General features: G+C 39.4%; 1 protein-coding gene across 1 annotated transcript in view; it reads right to left on the reverse strand.

Annotated features, from left to right (window-relative positions):
• Positions 1-14,788, reverse strand: part of DOK6 (docking protein 6) — a 416,940-nt gene that overhangs the window by 270,532 nt on the left and 131,620 nt on the right. Inside the window, exon 2 of the mRNA XM_002697666.6 lies at positions 3,604-3,711. Within this exon, the coding sequence (XP_002697712.1) occupies positions 3,604-3,711 (108 nt within the window). The remainder of the gene's footprint in view (positions 1-3,603; positions 3,712-14,788) is intronic.

Below are 14,788 nucleotides of genomic sequence, written 5' to 3' on the forward strand. Positions count from 1 at the left end.
TGCCTGCTGTTCTCAGCTTTCTCTCCTGGACCCTCCACCTCTGCTAATCCTTTAAGTGTTGGAATGTTAATTATCTCCTTTTCCTTCATTTTCTCCTAATGACATTTTATCCAGTGCTCCAGAGTAAAGTACTATCAACATGCCAATGACAGTCAAATGAATAACTTTAATAGTGACATTTCTCCCACCCAAGCCCACATCTGTTTATCTAACTGATTACTTGACATATTAGTTTGAATACCTAATAAACATTTCAGATTTAATACATGCTAAGTGAAATCTTCTGATTTGTACTCAAAGGCTGCTCTTCTGTCTTCCTCATCGTCATAAAATGTACCATTCCTCATCTCTGTTGCTCAAGTACATGAGTCTAACCCTTCTTTTACACACTACATTTAATCCATAAGTACTTCCAGTCTGTTTTCACAAACTATACCCAAAATTTGTCCTTTAACCTCCAACTTCAATACTATCAAATTCATTGAAATTACCATCATATCTAATCTAGATGAATAATGGCCAATATTTGCTAAATTAACCATATGATATCTTTGTCTAGTTTTGGTTTTCAGTTTTGGTTTTATCAGTCTGATAAACTGAGTTTGAAAGGGTTTCCTCTTTATATTTTCCTTAAGAATTTACGTGGATTCTTTTTTCACTTTAAATATGTTATAGTATTAACAAGTGAAATGATATGGAGATCAAGTTTTTTTGGTAGGAATATTATTGAACTATAAGTTAAAAGTTTTTATTAGATCTTGAACTACTGAATAAGCCTGGGTGGTTTGTGTCTTTCGAGGAGTTTGTCTATTTCATTTAATTTGTCAAAAATTTTAAATCACATTTGCTCACAATATACTCTTATTATCCTTTTAATATTTGTAGAATTTGTAGTGGATAACCGCTCTACTCATCCCAGTCTTTGATTTTTTAAAATGTTTTTTTCTTGATAAATTTGGTTAACAGTTTATCAAGTAAATTTCTTTCTTTCTTTCTTTTTTTTTTTTTTTAAGAAGCAGCTATGGACTTTCCTTCTTTTTTAAGGAAGCAGCTATAAAATTTCCTTATTATTACTTTGGTTTCTATTTCATTGATATTTTCTCCTCCATTTATTGTTTCTTTGTAATGTAGGAACTTACAGATATACATTTCCCTGTAATTACTCATGTAGTTCTATATTCCACACATGTTGATACTTGTATTTTATGATTTTTGAGTTTAGAATATTTGCTAATAGCCTCTGTGACTACTGCATTTCCTTTTTGATTATTACCCCTTGGAATATGTTAATTCCCAAATAATTAGAGATTACTTGATAACACCAACTTCTAATTTAAATTATTTATGGTCAGAGAACACACTCTTTATGACTTCAACTCTTTTCAATTTATTAAGACTTACTCATATTGAATTAAACTTATCTGCATATGTGTGTCTTTTTACTGGAATACAAACTCTTTCAGGGTACGTGTATCTCAGTATCCCCAGTGAAGAGCCCAGTGCAAGGTATAAATCAGATACCTTATCTCACTCTAAACTATTAACCCTAATAAGTGATTACAATACTGGAATATTGCCATTTGTCAAGTAAAAGACGGCGGAGTATGAGGATTCCAGATGCACTGGCTAGAGAGTGGGTAGCCAGGATACATCAATGACCAGCAGGCAAGTATTCTAACCAGATCCAAAGAACATATACTATGCTCAGTCTTTGAAAATTTTACTCAAAAACTAAATGTCACAGACTTACCTGGCAGTTTCTTATTAAGTCAGGTTTAAAACTATTGCCACGATCTTTATCATCATACAAAATATCAACATGACTTCAGGCTACAAGTATCTTTTCCTCTAAAAATAGACATGTAATATAATGATTTTAAAATCCATGTACTCAAGAGAAAACCAAACTCCCATAAGCTTATAAGTGCTTTGGCAGGAACTTAAAACTTGGATTCTCCAGTCGTAAATGTGTATTAATATATAGAATACCTCATAGAGAGTTAAAGAAGTTCACGTTTTAAGCCTTATGATACAGGTTCAAGTCTAATACAAATGACTGCCAGCTATTTGTGTAATATAATTGGTTAGCACATGATTGCTGAATAACCTATTTTTAATAGATTTTACTTTTTAGAGCAGTTTTATGTTCACTGCAATGCTGAGCAGAAATTACAGAGATTTCCCTTTTACTGCCTGCGCCCATGTACACGTGGGCTTCCCAGGTGATGCAGGGGTAAAAAATCCATCTGTCAATGCGGGAGACACAAGAGATACGGGTTCAACCCCTGGGTCAGGAAGATCCCCTGGAGGAGTGCATGGCAACCCACTCCAGCATTCTTGTCTGGAGAGGACCATGGACAAAGGAGCCTGGAGGGCCACCGTCCACGAGGTCGCAAGAGTCAGATATGACTGAGCGCGCACACACACACAGACAGCCTCTCCCATTAGTAACATCCGCACCAGATGGCACATTTGTTATAACTCATGAATGAATCTACTTTAATACAACATAATCACTGAAAGTTCATATTTTAGAGCAAGGTTCACTCTTGGTGTTGTATATTTTATGGCTTTGGATAAATGTATAATGGCATACATTCACCGTTATAATAAAAGGGCAGCTTCACTCTCCGTAAAACCTTTGTTGTTCAGTTGCTAAGCTGTGCCCAACTTTTGTGACCCCAAGGACTGTAGCAAGCCAGGGCTTCCCTGTCCTTCACAAAAAATCCTTGGTGCTATGCTTATGTAGCCCTGTCACCCTCCACATCCCTGGAACACACTCTATTTTTTAATAAAAGAAGAAATTAGAACTGTATATCACATAAAATAAATTCCACAGACTCATTACCTTATTCAGGGTAACTTATTCCATGTTGCCGCATGAAGGAATTAAAGTCTTTCCTGAGCTTATGCGGGCATTCTGTCAAAAGGCAACGCTGCTCCACAGTTCTGCATTCTGATCGTGAATCCTCCACCCTACTATCAAATACCTAACTCGTTTTGACATTATCACCAGAGATAACTTTCAGCAGTACATTCAGCATCATTCTATGGTGATTTCTTACATATTTTTAACTTTCAACTCATACTCACATATTTTTAGGAAATTGATATTTGACTCATAGGATTTATGCCACATCTCTGCATATCAGCATGCACAACGATCACTTTCTTGTTAAGCTGTAAACAGCAAGTGCTTTGTACATTAACAGTGTCATTAACACTGCTCACACCAGCCTCAAAAGTTTTATCTCCTCAACATTGCCCACAGTTAAAATCAAAGTAACAAATGCACAATTAACCTGAACAGAGGGAAACTGCCTACTCAGCACCTTGGGAAATGATCTGGTTGAGTTATGAGGCATCTCATTTTGCAAAGTAGCAATAAAAACGAGCCTTTCATTTTGCAGAGGGAACACTGGCATTTACAGTAGATGATTAAAATAAAGGAGAAAAATAACTTTTGCATTTTATCAGCACAGGGACATTTTATCCTAGCCATGCATTATGGCCTCTGCAGATTTTATCTATCAAAAGAAATGTCTCCACAGTTGTTGCCAAGGGTCCAGTTATTCCCCAGAGATTCTAGAGACCGTGACTTACCTTATGAAAGTTCCTGAAATATGCTGCCTTCTCATCGGGAAATTTTTCTAGCCTTCTGGGTCCTTTACTAGATGCCTTCTTGAAAACCAACCAGCATCGTCTGAAAATCTGAAAGGAAATAAAGGAATCTTATTCTCTCTCTTTTTACATGCATTTAGTAGCATCAGAGGTTTATCTATTCAGCTAAGCCAGTGGGAATAAATTGTTTTAAATGCACTTATTTTACAGAGAGAAAAAATTGGGATCATAGGCATGTTATTCTTTCAAATATCAGCAAAACTTTAAAAGAATATTAAATATAAAGTTGTATGTGAAAAAATTTTTTGTTGTGAGATTTTCAGTGCACTGGTTCCAATCCTCTTCAGTCTAATTAAATCATCTGGGTATCAACACCATATAAAATTATTACCATTCTAGTGACACACAATTCTGTTTTCCATGATAATAAAGTAACAATTTACTAACTTAAGTACTTTTATAATGCTCAATTTCCTATCTTTGGAGAGACATCACGTTTAAAAATTAACTTATCTTGTACTATTAATTTTTAAAAAACCTAAATGCTCATATATTACTTTGAAAATGAAAGAGAAATGTTTGTTATAATGGATACATCTGTTTCATCCTTTTATACTTTCATAGCAACTAGTATTAATTAAATTCTTATTGGTGGAACAAACATTTTAAAATAAATTTTAAATGAATTAAAAAATTTAGACACATTTAATCCTCATATTCAGGAGAAGGCAATGGCACCCCACTCCAGTACTGTTGCCTGGAAAATCCCATGGATGGAGGAGCCTGGTAGGCTGCAGTCCATGGGGTCGCTAAGAGTCAGACACGACTGAGCGACTTCACTTTCACTTTCTACTTTCATGCATTGGAGAAGGAAATGGCAACCCACTCCAGTGTTCTTGCCAGGAGAATCTCATGGACGGAGAAGCCTGGTAGGCTGCAGTCCATGGGGTCGCACAGAGTCGGACATGACTGAAGCAACCTAGCAACAGAGGCAGCAATCCTCATATTCACTATATGAGGTTGCCAGTACTTTAGGATAAAGATAATTAAAAAGTATCAGGATTTGAACATACATCTGTCTGTACAAACATCTCTTCAGCTTTAGTTAAACAAAAAAATAGGGCTATGTATTACACAAACACAGGCCCTTCTCTCTGGACTTCCTCCTGACTTACAGGACTCATTCTTAGACTATCAAGTCATGCCCACCTTATCACCCTCCCTCCACAGGCATGTTTAAGGCAAAGTAATTAAAAGAGTCTCCTTTTCAACCACGGAAGAGGTCCAGAAATACAAATTTCCTATTTCAAAGTTTTATAGAAATGCATATTTTTGCAGGAGTTAATATTCTCCATTGCCGGAAAATCAGATCACTCTATTTCTTTTCTATTTCTTTATTTAAACTGCAAAGTGGCTATGCATGAGCAGGTTAAGTAGCTTCAGTTGCGTTTGACTCTTTGCAACCCTATGGACTGTAGCTCTCCAGGCTCCTCTGTCCATGGGATTTTCCAGGCAAGAATACTGGGGTGGGTTGCCATGCCCTTCTCCAGGAGATCTGCCCGACCCATCTCTTAGGTCTCCTATATTGGCAAGCAGGTTCTTCACCACTAGCACCATCTGGGAACTAATACAGGCCAGATACTGTAATTCCTCTGGAGTGTGCATTGTTTGTTTTCACTAGAAAACAGTCTTTACCCTGTTCAAAGGCACTCAGAACAGTCACATGAAGACCCTTTCATCATAAAAGCAGAATAAATAGAATAACAATTCAAATACACAATTTCACTTTATTCTTGCCAACTTTTCTGGCTCCTTCCTGGTGGCTCTGCAAAGCGAGTGAAGGGCAGCCCCGGACTTCCAGCACATCTGACCACATCTCTTCTCCACCTGGTGGAGATGTGTCTCCTCCCATCACAAGTCTCCTAAACCCTCACTGGAAACAAAGAGTTAGGCTTTCAGAGCTCCAGCTGTTCTTTCTACATGCTTGTGCTTCACACGCAAAGTTCTAGTTATTTATTTGTGGACCCCTTATTAATCTCCATCCCAAAGTAAAACATTAAAAGATGTAATATAAATGTTGATAGTAATATGATGTCAGCATATGGTTTGTTGGATTGCTCAGCCCAATGTGATGGCTTGGAGGTGGGGCCCCAACGGGGGTAATTAGGATTAGAAGAGATCTTGAGGGTGGGGCCCTCAGGATGGGATTAGTGTCTTTATGGTTTATGTCCTTATGTAAAGAATCTGCCTGCAGGATACCACCTGCAGGGCAGGAGACTCAGGTTGGATACCTGGATCTGAAAGATTCCCTAGATAAGGAAATGGCAGCCCACTCCAGTATTCTTGCCTAGAAAATGCCATGGACAGAGGAGTCTGGCAGGCTACAGTCCATGGAGTTGCAAAGAGTAGGACATGACTGAGCAATAAGACCATCACCATCAAGACTAGACATCAGAGGGCATGCTCTCTCTCCATGCCTCCCAGAGAGGTCACGTGGGCATGTGGTGAGATGGTGGCTGTGAGCAAGCCAGGAAGAGGGCTCTCCCTAGAACCTTACCACACTGGCCCTTGATCTTGGACTTCTAGCCCCCAGAACTGTGAAAAAAATAAATGTTTGTTGTTTATGTCACTCAGTCTTCGGTATTGCATTATGGCAGCTCACAATGATTAAGACAGATACTTCTCCAGATTTTGTTTTATTGGCAGAGTAGCAGTCATAGTAGTATTGTGAAAGTGAAAAAGAGTTACATGAATCTGAGTAGAAATTTGAGAGATTGGAGGTATGTAAATAAACATATCATTTGCAAAGTGGGACATATATAGATTATCAGTATTTATCTCTTGATTATTTTTAGTGGATTGGGAATTCTAGTTGAGGTAGAAAGATCCTGTTTGAATGGAACTGAGACGTGAAACTCTGGTAATACAGTTTCTATTCTTTCCTACAGAAGAATTATTTTCCCTGTACCCTATGCACTTTATTGCTCAGAAACCATCAGTTCAGTTCAGTTCAGTTCAGAAGCTCAGTCATGTCCGACTCTTTGCGACCCCATGAATCACAGCATGCCAGGCCTCCCTGTCCATCACCAACTCCCGGAGTTCACTCAGACTCACGTCCATTGAGTCAGTGATGCCATCCAGCCATCTCATCCTCTGTTGTCCCCTTCTCCTCCTGCCCCCAATTCCTCCCAGCATCAGGGTCTTTTCCAATGAGTCAACTCTTTGCATGAGGTGGCCAAAGTACTGGAGTTTCAGCTTTAGTATCATTCCTTCCAAACAACTCCCAGGGCTGATCTCCTTCAGAATGGACTGGTTGGATCTCCTTGCAGTCCAAGGGACTCTCAAGAGTCTTCTCCAACACCACAATTCAAAAGCATCAATTCTTCAGCGCTCAGCCTTCTTCACAGTCCAACTCTCACATCCATACATGACCACAGGAAAAACCATAGCCTTGACTAGACAGACCTTTGTTGGCAAAGTAATGTCTCTGCTTTTGAATATGCTCTCTAGGTTGGTCATAACTTTCCTTTCAAGGAGTAAGCGTCTTTTAATTTCATGGCTGCAGTCACCATCTGCAGTGATTTTGGAGCCCAAAAAAATAAAGTCTGACACTGATTCCACTGTTTCCCCATCTATTTCCCACGAAGTGATGGGACCGGATGCCATGATCTTTGTTTTCTGAATGTTGAGCTTTAAGCCAACTTTTTCACTCTCCACTTTCACTTTCATCAAGAGGCTTTTGAGTTCCTCTTCACTTTCTGCCATAAGGGTGGTGTCATCTGCATATCTGAGGTTATTGATATTTCTCCCAGCAATCTTGATTCCAGCTTGTGCTTCTTCCAGTCCAGCGTTTCTCATGCGCAGCCGGGAGGACCAACCCCATGCCCAAGGAGCTGTGGCTGCATGGGCGCAGGAGGGCCTAGAGAAGCTATCCCATGTTGAAGGTCAGGAAAGGCGGCAGTGAGGAGATACTGCTCATCCAAGGTAAGGAGCAGTGGCTGTGCTTTGCTGGAGCAGCCGTGAAGAGACACCCCCCGCCCAAGGTAAGAGAAACCCAAGTAAGATGGTAGGTATTACAAGAGGGCATCAGAGGGCAGACACACTGAAATCATACTCACAGAAAACTAGTCAATCTAATCACACTAGGACCACAGCCTTGTCTAACTCAATGAAACTAAGCCATGCCCGTGGGGCCACCCAAGATGGGAGGGTCATGGTGGAGAAATCTGACAGAATGTGGTCCACTGGAGAAGGGAATGGCAAACCACTTCAGTATTCTTGCCTTGAGAACCCCATGAACAGTATGAAAAGGCAAAATGATAGAATACTGAAAGAGGAACTCCCCAGGTCAGTAGGTATCCAATATGCTACTGGAGATCAGTGGAGAAATAACTCCAGAAAGAATGAAGGGATGGAGTCAAAGCAAAAAGAATACCCAGCTGTGGATGTGACTGGTGACAGAAGCAAGGTCTGATGCTGTAAAGAGCAATATTGCATAGGAACCTGGAATGTCAGGTCCATGAATCAAGGCAAATTGGAAGTGGTCAAACAAGAGATGGCAAGAGTGAATGTCGACATTCTAGGAATCAGTGAACTGAAATGGACTGGAATGGGTGAATTTAACTCAGATGACCATTATATCTACTACTGTGGGCAGGAATCCCTCAGAAGAAATGGAGTAGCCATCATGGTCAACAAAAGAGTCTGAAATGCAGTACTTGGATGCAATCTCAAAAACGACAGAATGATCTCTGTTCATTTTCAAGGCAAACCATTCAATATCACAGTAATCCAAGTCTATGCCCCAACCAGTAACACTGAAGAAACTGAAGTTGAATGTTTCTATGAAGACCTACAAGACCTTTTAGAAATAACACCCAAAAAAGATGTCCTTTATATTATAGGGGACTGGAATGCAAAAGCAGGAAGTCAAGAAACACCTGGAGTAACACGCAAATTTGGCCTTGGAATACGGAATGAAGCAGGCCAAAGACTAATAGAGTTTTGCCAAGAAAATGCACTGGTCATAACAAACACCCTCTTCCAACAACACAAGAGAAGACTCTATACATGGACATCACCAGATGGTCAACACCGAAATCAGATTGATTATATTCTTTGCAGTCAAAGATGGAGAAGCTCTATACAGTCAACAAAAACCAGACCAGGAGCTGACTGTGGCTCGGATCATGACTTCCTTATTGCCAAATTCAGACTGGAATTGAAGAAAGTAGGGAAAACCACTAGACCATTCAGGTATGACCTAAATCAAGTCCCTTATGATTATACAGTGGAAGTGAGAAATAGATTTAAGGGACTAGATATGATAGATAGAGTGCCTGATGAACTATGGAATGAGGTTCAGGAACCATGGTGATGTTCAAATGAAGTCTTGTAATGTTCATGGTAATACACAAATACACTTACAGCAGTGTCCCAGCTATGGGACAACACTATTTTCTGCTAAAGAGAGAAATAAACATTGTCAGGAGGCGTAAGTATTTCAATTTAGGCACTCGATATTGCTATAGAACAAATCTGATAACGGATAATGAGGGAAAATAGATTTGGTATTTTCGATAGTATCTTATCTCTTTGCTATTACATTAACAGGCAACCACATATAGATAAAACTGATTGCTAAAGACCTGATGTAATAGACTGTTTACCAAGCAAAGGCCCTCAAGTTATTATTTCCTTGCTTTGGAATACTGCTAGATTTATAAAACACTAGCAAAAATGTAAAATATTTCACCCAACTTCTCCTAATATTAACATCCTCAATAAACATGATACATTTTTCTAAAACTGAGAAATAAACATTGGTAAAATGCTATTATCGAAAATATGGATTCTTTTCAGAAATCAGTTTTTTTCCACCAATGTCTTATTCCACTTTGGGTTCAGTCCAGGGTTTCCCTGGTGGCTCAAAGGTGAAGAATCTTCTTGCCAATGCAGAATACACAGGTTTGATCCCTGAGTCAGGAAGATCTCTGGAGAAGGAAATGGCAACCGCTCCAGTATTCTTGCCTGGGAAATCCCATGGACAGTGGAGCCTATCCATGAGGTCTCAAAAGAGTCAGACATGACTTGGCGACTGGACACCAGCCAGGTGACCTGCTGCATTCAGTGTCCCATCTCTGTGTGTGGACAGTGCTCCCGTGGCTGGCTCTTTGCAAACCCGTGGACCCTCCAGGCTCCTCTGTCCGTGGGATTCTCCAGGCAAGAATACTGGACTGGGTAGCCTACTCCAGGGGATCTTCCTGACCCAGGGATCGAACCTGTGTCTCTTGTGTCTCCCGCATTGGCAGGCGGGTTCTTTACCACTGTGCCACCTGGACTTCCTGTCTCCTCCCTTGTCTCCTTAGTCTCCTCTGATCTTTGATAGTTTCTCAGCTTTTTTACTTTGTTATGGAAGACTGCTGGTCAGGCATTTCACAAAAAGTTCCTCAATTTCTGTTTATCTCAATAAAATTATTTTTGAAATTTCTAAAGTCTAATGAAAATCTCACAATAAAGTGATTAAAATGAAATAATTTACTGGGAAAAATAGTATGAATTATAATGACTGTGGACTAGTTATATTTTGATGTTTATTTGATTTTTAAATTATTTAATAAGTGCTAATAAATGCAGAGGGTTTCATTTTTGGCTTTTATTGTCATGTTTTTTTCAAAACATTTTGCTCTGTGATGGGAGTCAGATAATAAAACGGGACTTGGTGCTTAGAATTTGTAAGTGCCATTCTGTGTCAATGTGAAGTCAAATTCAGCATGCGTCAGCACTCTGAAAGCCACCTTCAGCCCAGAAACACGCAATTCATGGGAGTATGAGGAAATCACCTCTCTGTTCCTCTTTACCAAGCAGGATTTCAAAGTGTGCTGTGCTCTGCTTTAGGCCCTATAGCTGATGCATGATATGATTATGTTGGCAAAATTCTGGACATACGCAGCAAAAATGACTGCTTTAGTCCAGGAGGGCTGTAAGCTCTTGTGGCACAGTGGTAAAGAATCTGCCTGCAATGCAGGAGACCCGGGTTCCATCCCTGGGGTCGGCAAAATCCCCTGGAGAAGGAAATAGCAGCCCACTCTAGTAATCTTGCCTGGAGAATTCCATAGACAGAGAAGCCTGGCAGCCTACAGTCCATGGGGTCATAGAGTCAGACACGACTGAGCAACTAACACTTAGACCTCCAGGAAATCACTACTCTGAGAAGAAAAAATAAAGGAATAGGTCTTATTTTGCTTATTTTTCGAGTGCATGAAAGAGATCCACACCAATTAAATAGGTATTTTTATTTTTGTTCCATGAGACAGGACATATATCAGTGCCCTTCATTAGCAGCGTGTGGGTGGGCAGACACTGCTTGGCTTTTCAAGGACATGCGAACATGCAGGGACCATTTGGCTGGTTATCGACAGGACTAATTGCCTGCAGGAAGATTCACCTTCTCACGAGTCCTGTCCCTTCTCTGAAGACATGCCTGCCATTGCTGTTTAAGATGCTGCTTCATTCTCTCCTGGTGAATTAACCCATATCACCTTCTCATTCAGAGCTGTCTCCTAAACATGTCAGTGGTCTCACCAAACAGGCTCCTGGATACCCTTCAGGTTTTCCTTCTAGAAAATTCCATGTTGCTGCTAGGAGTGCAGGAATCCCCAGGATGCAAAACTGCTCCACACCTCAGTTTTCTACCACATTAGCCAGCCAGCCAGCTTGCTATAGTCAAATACCCCCGGATTCCCTGCCACCTGATGAAAACCCTTTTAGCTCATAGCAATCTCTTTCTTTCATGCTGTCTCCTCTCCAAAGTGATTTTACACAAAGGGCATCCTTTTTCCATTTAAGATGCACTGTGATGTAGGCGGTTTGATTTCTTGGCTGGAGTTCCTAGCCATAACGATGCTATTTACCCAGAATCCATTCCTAAGATTTAACTTGACTAAAAATTGGATTTAATGGGCCTGTTCCATCACAAGATGGTGACCTAATGAACTCCGCACTTCAGGTAGGATTTTGGTTAAAACACTTGGGAGAATTTTTCATTATACAAGTTGTCAAATGTGAGGGTCCATTGCCCTAAGTGGAGTGATATAAATTACATTTCTGGGGATTTCAGAGAATACAGAAGACAGTGGCATATCCAGAGCATCTTACATTTGTTTTCCCTTCTGAAAGCAAGATACTATATACATGATTACTTGGGCTATAGGATTCAATTGTTTACTTATAGCTGCATATAAGATGAAAACATCAAGACAACAAATAAACAACCAAATAAGTAAAGCCCATTCAGGAATAGTTACTGCAGGCTCATGCTATGAGTAAATTCAATTACGTAGTCCTGGGTCTTTGTCCTCTCACAAAACGTATATGGTACTATGAAAGACACACTGTGTTTTTGCAAAAACAGTTAATACACAGGATTAAGCTTAATGCACAGATGAGTTTAGCTTCAGCTATCTTTTCAGTAGGGATATGAACTTTCAATATTGACTTATATTTAATTGCTGTCAAATGTATGCCAATATTAGAATCAGTCTTAACCATTCATTCATTCAAAAAAATACTTGAGAGCTCTTTGTTCTCTGGATATAGTAGTAAAAAAAAAAAAAAATACAGATTAAAACAGTAACAGCAACCAAAAGCACAAAACTTTCCGCCCTTATGGAAACAGTTTCTGCCTCTTGGAACATCCATTCAACTGGGTAGCCAGAGGATGGTAGATAAATAAGTGCATTTGTAAATAGTATTTTTCAGTCGTGCTAAGTGCTATGGAGGGGTGACGAGGGAAGGCTCACCCATGAGCCCACATTTCAGCAGTAGAGTAAGTGAGAGAAAGGGTGATGCAGACATTTGGGGAAAAGTGCTTCAGTAAGACAAAACTGCAAGAGCAAACGCCCTAATGAGGGAGTCTGCCTGAACCATTATTCCAAGAACTGCAAAGAGCCAGTGTGAAGGGCAGTGAACCACAGTAAGGATTGTAGGAAATAAAAAAATATGGGAGAACCAGGTCAGGAAAGATCTCGGCTTTAAGAATTCAATCAGACTCATCAACTCTTTCTCTAAGTTATAGTAGATGCTCTTAAACTGAAGTCTAAGCAAATTTAGGATTATAAATTAAACAAAAGTCACAAACAATGAAATTTAAAAAACAGAGGTACAGGGTCAGAAATCTTAGGCATTTCAGGTTGATTTCTTTTAAATTCCTAGATTTTTCAAGGCACATGTCATCTCTAAACTGCAAGACCTGTGGCTGTCAATCTGCAGTGTCTACAGTCCCGTGGCTTCTGGATGTCCAGAGAACAGACTACTAGAATCAAGTCAAGCCGCTGTGAGTCCTCCTTTGTATACACTTGCAACTCTGGATATAGTTCACAGCCTACTGAGTTCCCTGAAACAAACGCAGTGGCTCTCTGATAAATGTAAACCCAAAGGGTTTTTCTCCACCTGTGAACTGATTAGAAATACTTAAGAATACAAAAGCAATGAAAAGAGGTGAGCCAAAGGTAACTTTAAAGGTATTATAGGGGAACCCTGGTGGCTCGGACAGTAAAGAATTTGCCTGCAATGCAGGAGACCTAGGTTTGATCCCCCAGTCAGGAAGATTCCCTGGAGAATGGAACAGCAACCCACTCCAGTATTCTTGCCTGAAGAATTCCATGGACAGAGGAGCCTGGCGGGCTACAGTTGATGGGGTCCCAAATAGTCAGACAAGACTGAGCAACTAACACTTTTAAGCAGCACACAGTGTAAAAAAGCAGAGTATATTTTTGGGGATGGGGAGATATAAATACATTTTCTTAAATATCCACAAGTCTAAATACACTCATTTTTATCTGTAACTTAATTTAGCAAAAAGCTAGTATCTCATAAAATATAAGAATTCATATCACTAATTCAAAGATTGTTTTCATTAATATTTTAGTGTTTCAAAAATACTTCTACTGGCCATTTGACTGTAAAAAGCAGAGGTCATTAAGGATGAGAGGAAGCAGTGTATATGGCTATCATTTACATTTATATATAAATGCATTTGCCCTTGCATCTATTTGCCTTTTAAAATCTCAGTTTACATATGTATATAAATAATATATATAAATATGCAGCAATCTCTATGTAAACACTCACCTATTTAAATATAAACCCACAGGACAAAGAAATTAAAAACTTCTTTCCTTTCTCCTTGGAGCATAATTTAAGTTTAATTTTAAAAGAGAAAGTTCTCACCAATTTTGTTTACTCAAAACTTTGCACCATTCACCATTGTTAGATGCAAAATATAAATATTGCTGTTAACAGTGAAATATGTATATCTCATTTTTTCTCATTTCATGGTTGGAAAGTCCAAAATAAGTGTTCATCTTTTCTGTTTCTAATGTCTTGCTTTCTCTTTATCTTAATAATCCAGAAGAACAGTTGGAAATTCACAAAAGGCAAACGACGATTCCCCCAAGTCTCACCACTGCCAATTTTTGTGGAGGCCAACTGTTTTTTGTTTTCTGCCCGAATATACATAGTTCTCTCTACTGCATTTGTCTACCAGGCCATCCATGAAATGCTGGGAGAGAATACACACATGGTTGAGAGTCACAGCCAGAAATGAAACACTTCACAGCAGCACCAAGTTTTAGGTGGAGAGTGTGAAATTGTCATCATCATCATGAGAATGAAAACCAGTTGTAGAGCAGACCTGGGACGCACTAACCCAAGCAGGCAGCAATTTTTAGAAACCATTACAGCACTGGAAAGGATGTCTACAATTATTAACCCTCTCTTCTTGCTCCCCACTTTCAGACATGATACAGAACAAAATACCCTTGCACTTTGCTCAAAATGTCCAGGAAAGAACCATGTCTTCTGGCTTTTAGTTTATCTAAAATCAGAGTAACTCTTTGGCTCTATCAACTTAGTTTTTGGAAATTGACCGTGTTTTATTTTCATCAGTCAGCTGTAGAGACATAATGCTACTGTAAGTGAAAACTCTATTCCCAGGTACAACCTGTATGCTTCTGTTTTATGGACTCAGCTACTATGGGGCTAAGGAAGTACAAGTCAAACATGCAAATCACAGCTCAAAAGATTTCCTCTTCAGTTTACTTCTCCTTTTGGGTTTTTTAAATTATATTTCCTCCACATGTTAACCATATTTTTAGTCACATAAGCT

The sequence above is a fragment of the Bos taurus genome, chromosome 24, assembly GCF_002263795.3.
Source record: "Bos taurus isolate L1 Dominette 01449 registration number 42190680 breed Hereford chromosome 24, ARS-UCD2.0, whole genome shotgun sequence".
In the NCBI taxonomy this organism is placed as follows: Eukaryota; Metazoa; Chordata; class Mammalia; order Artiodactyla; family Bovidae; genus Bos; species Bos taurus.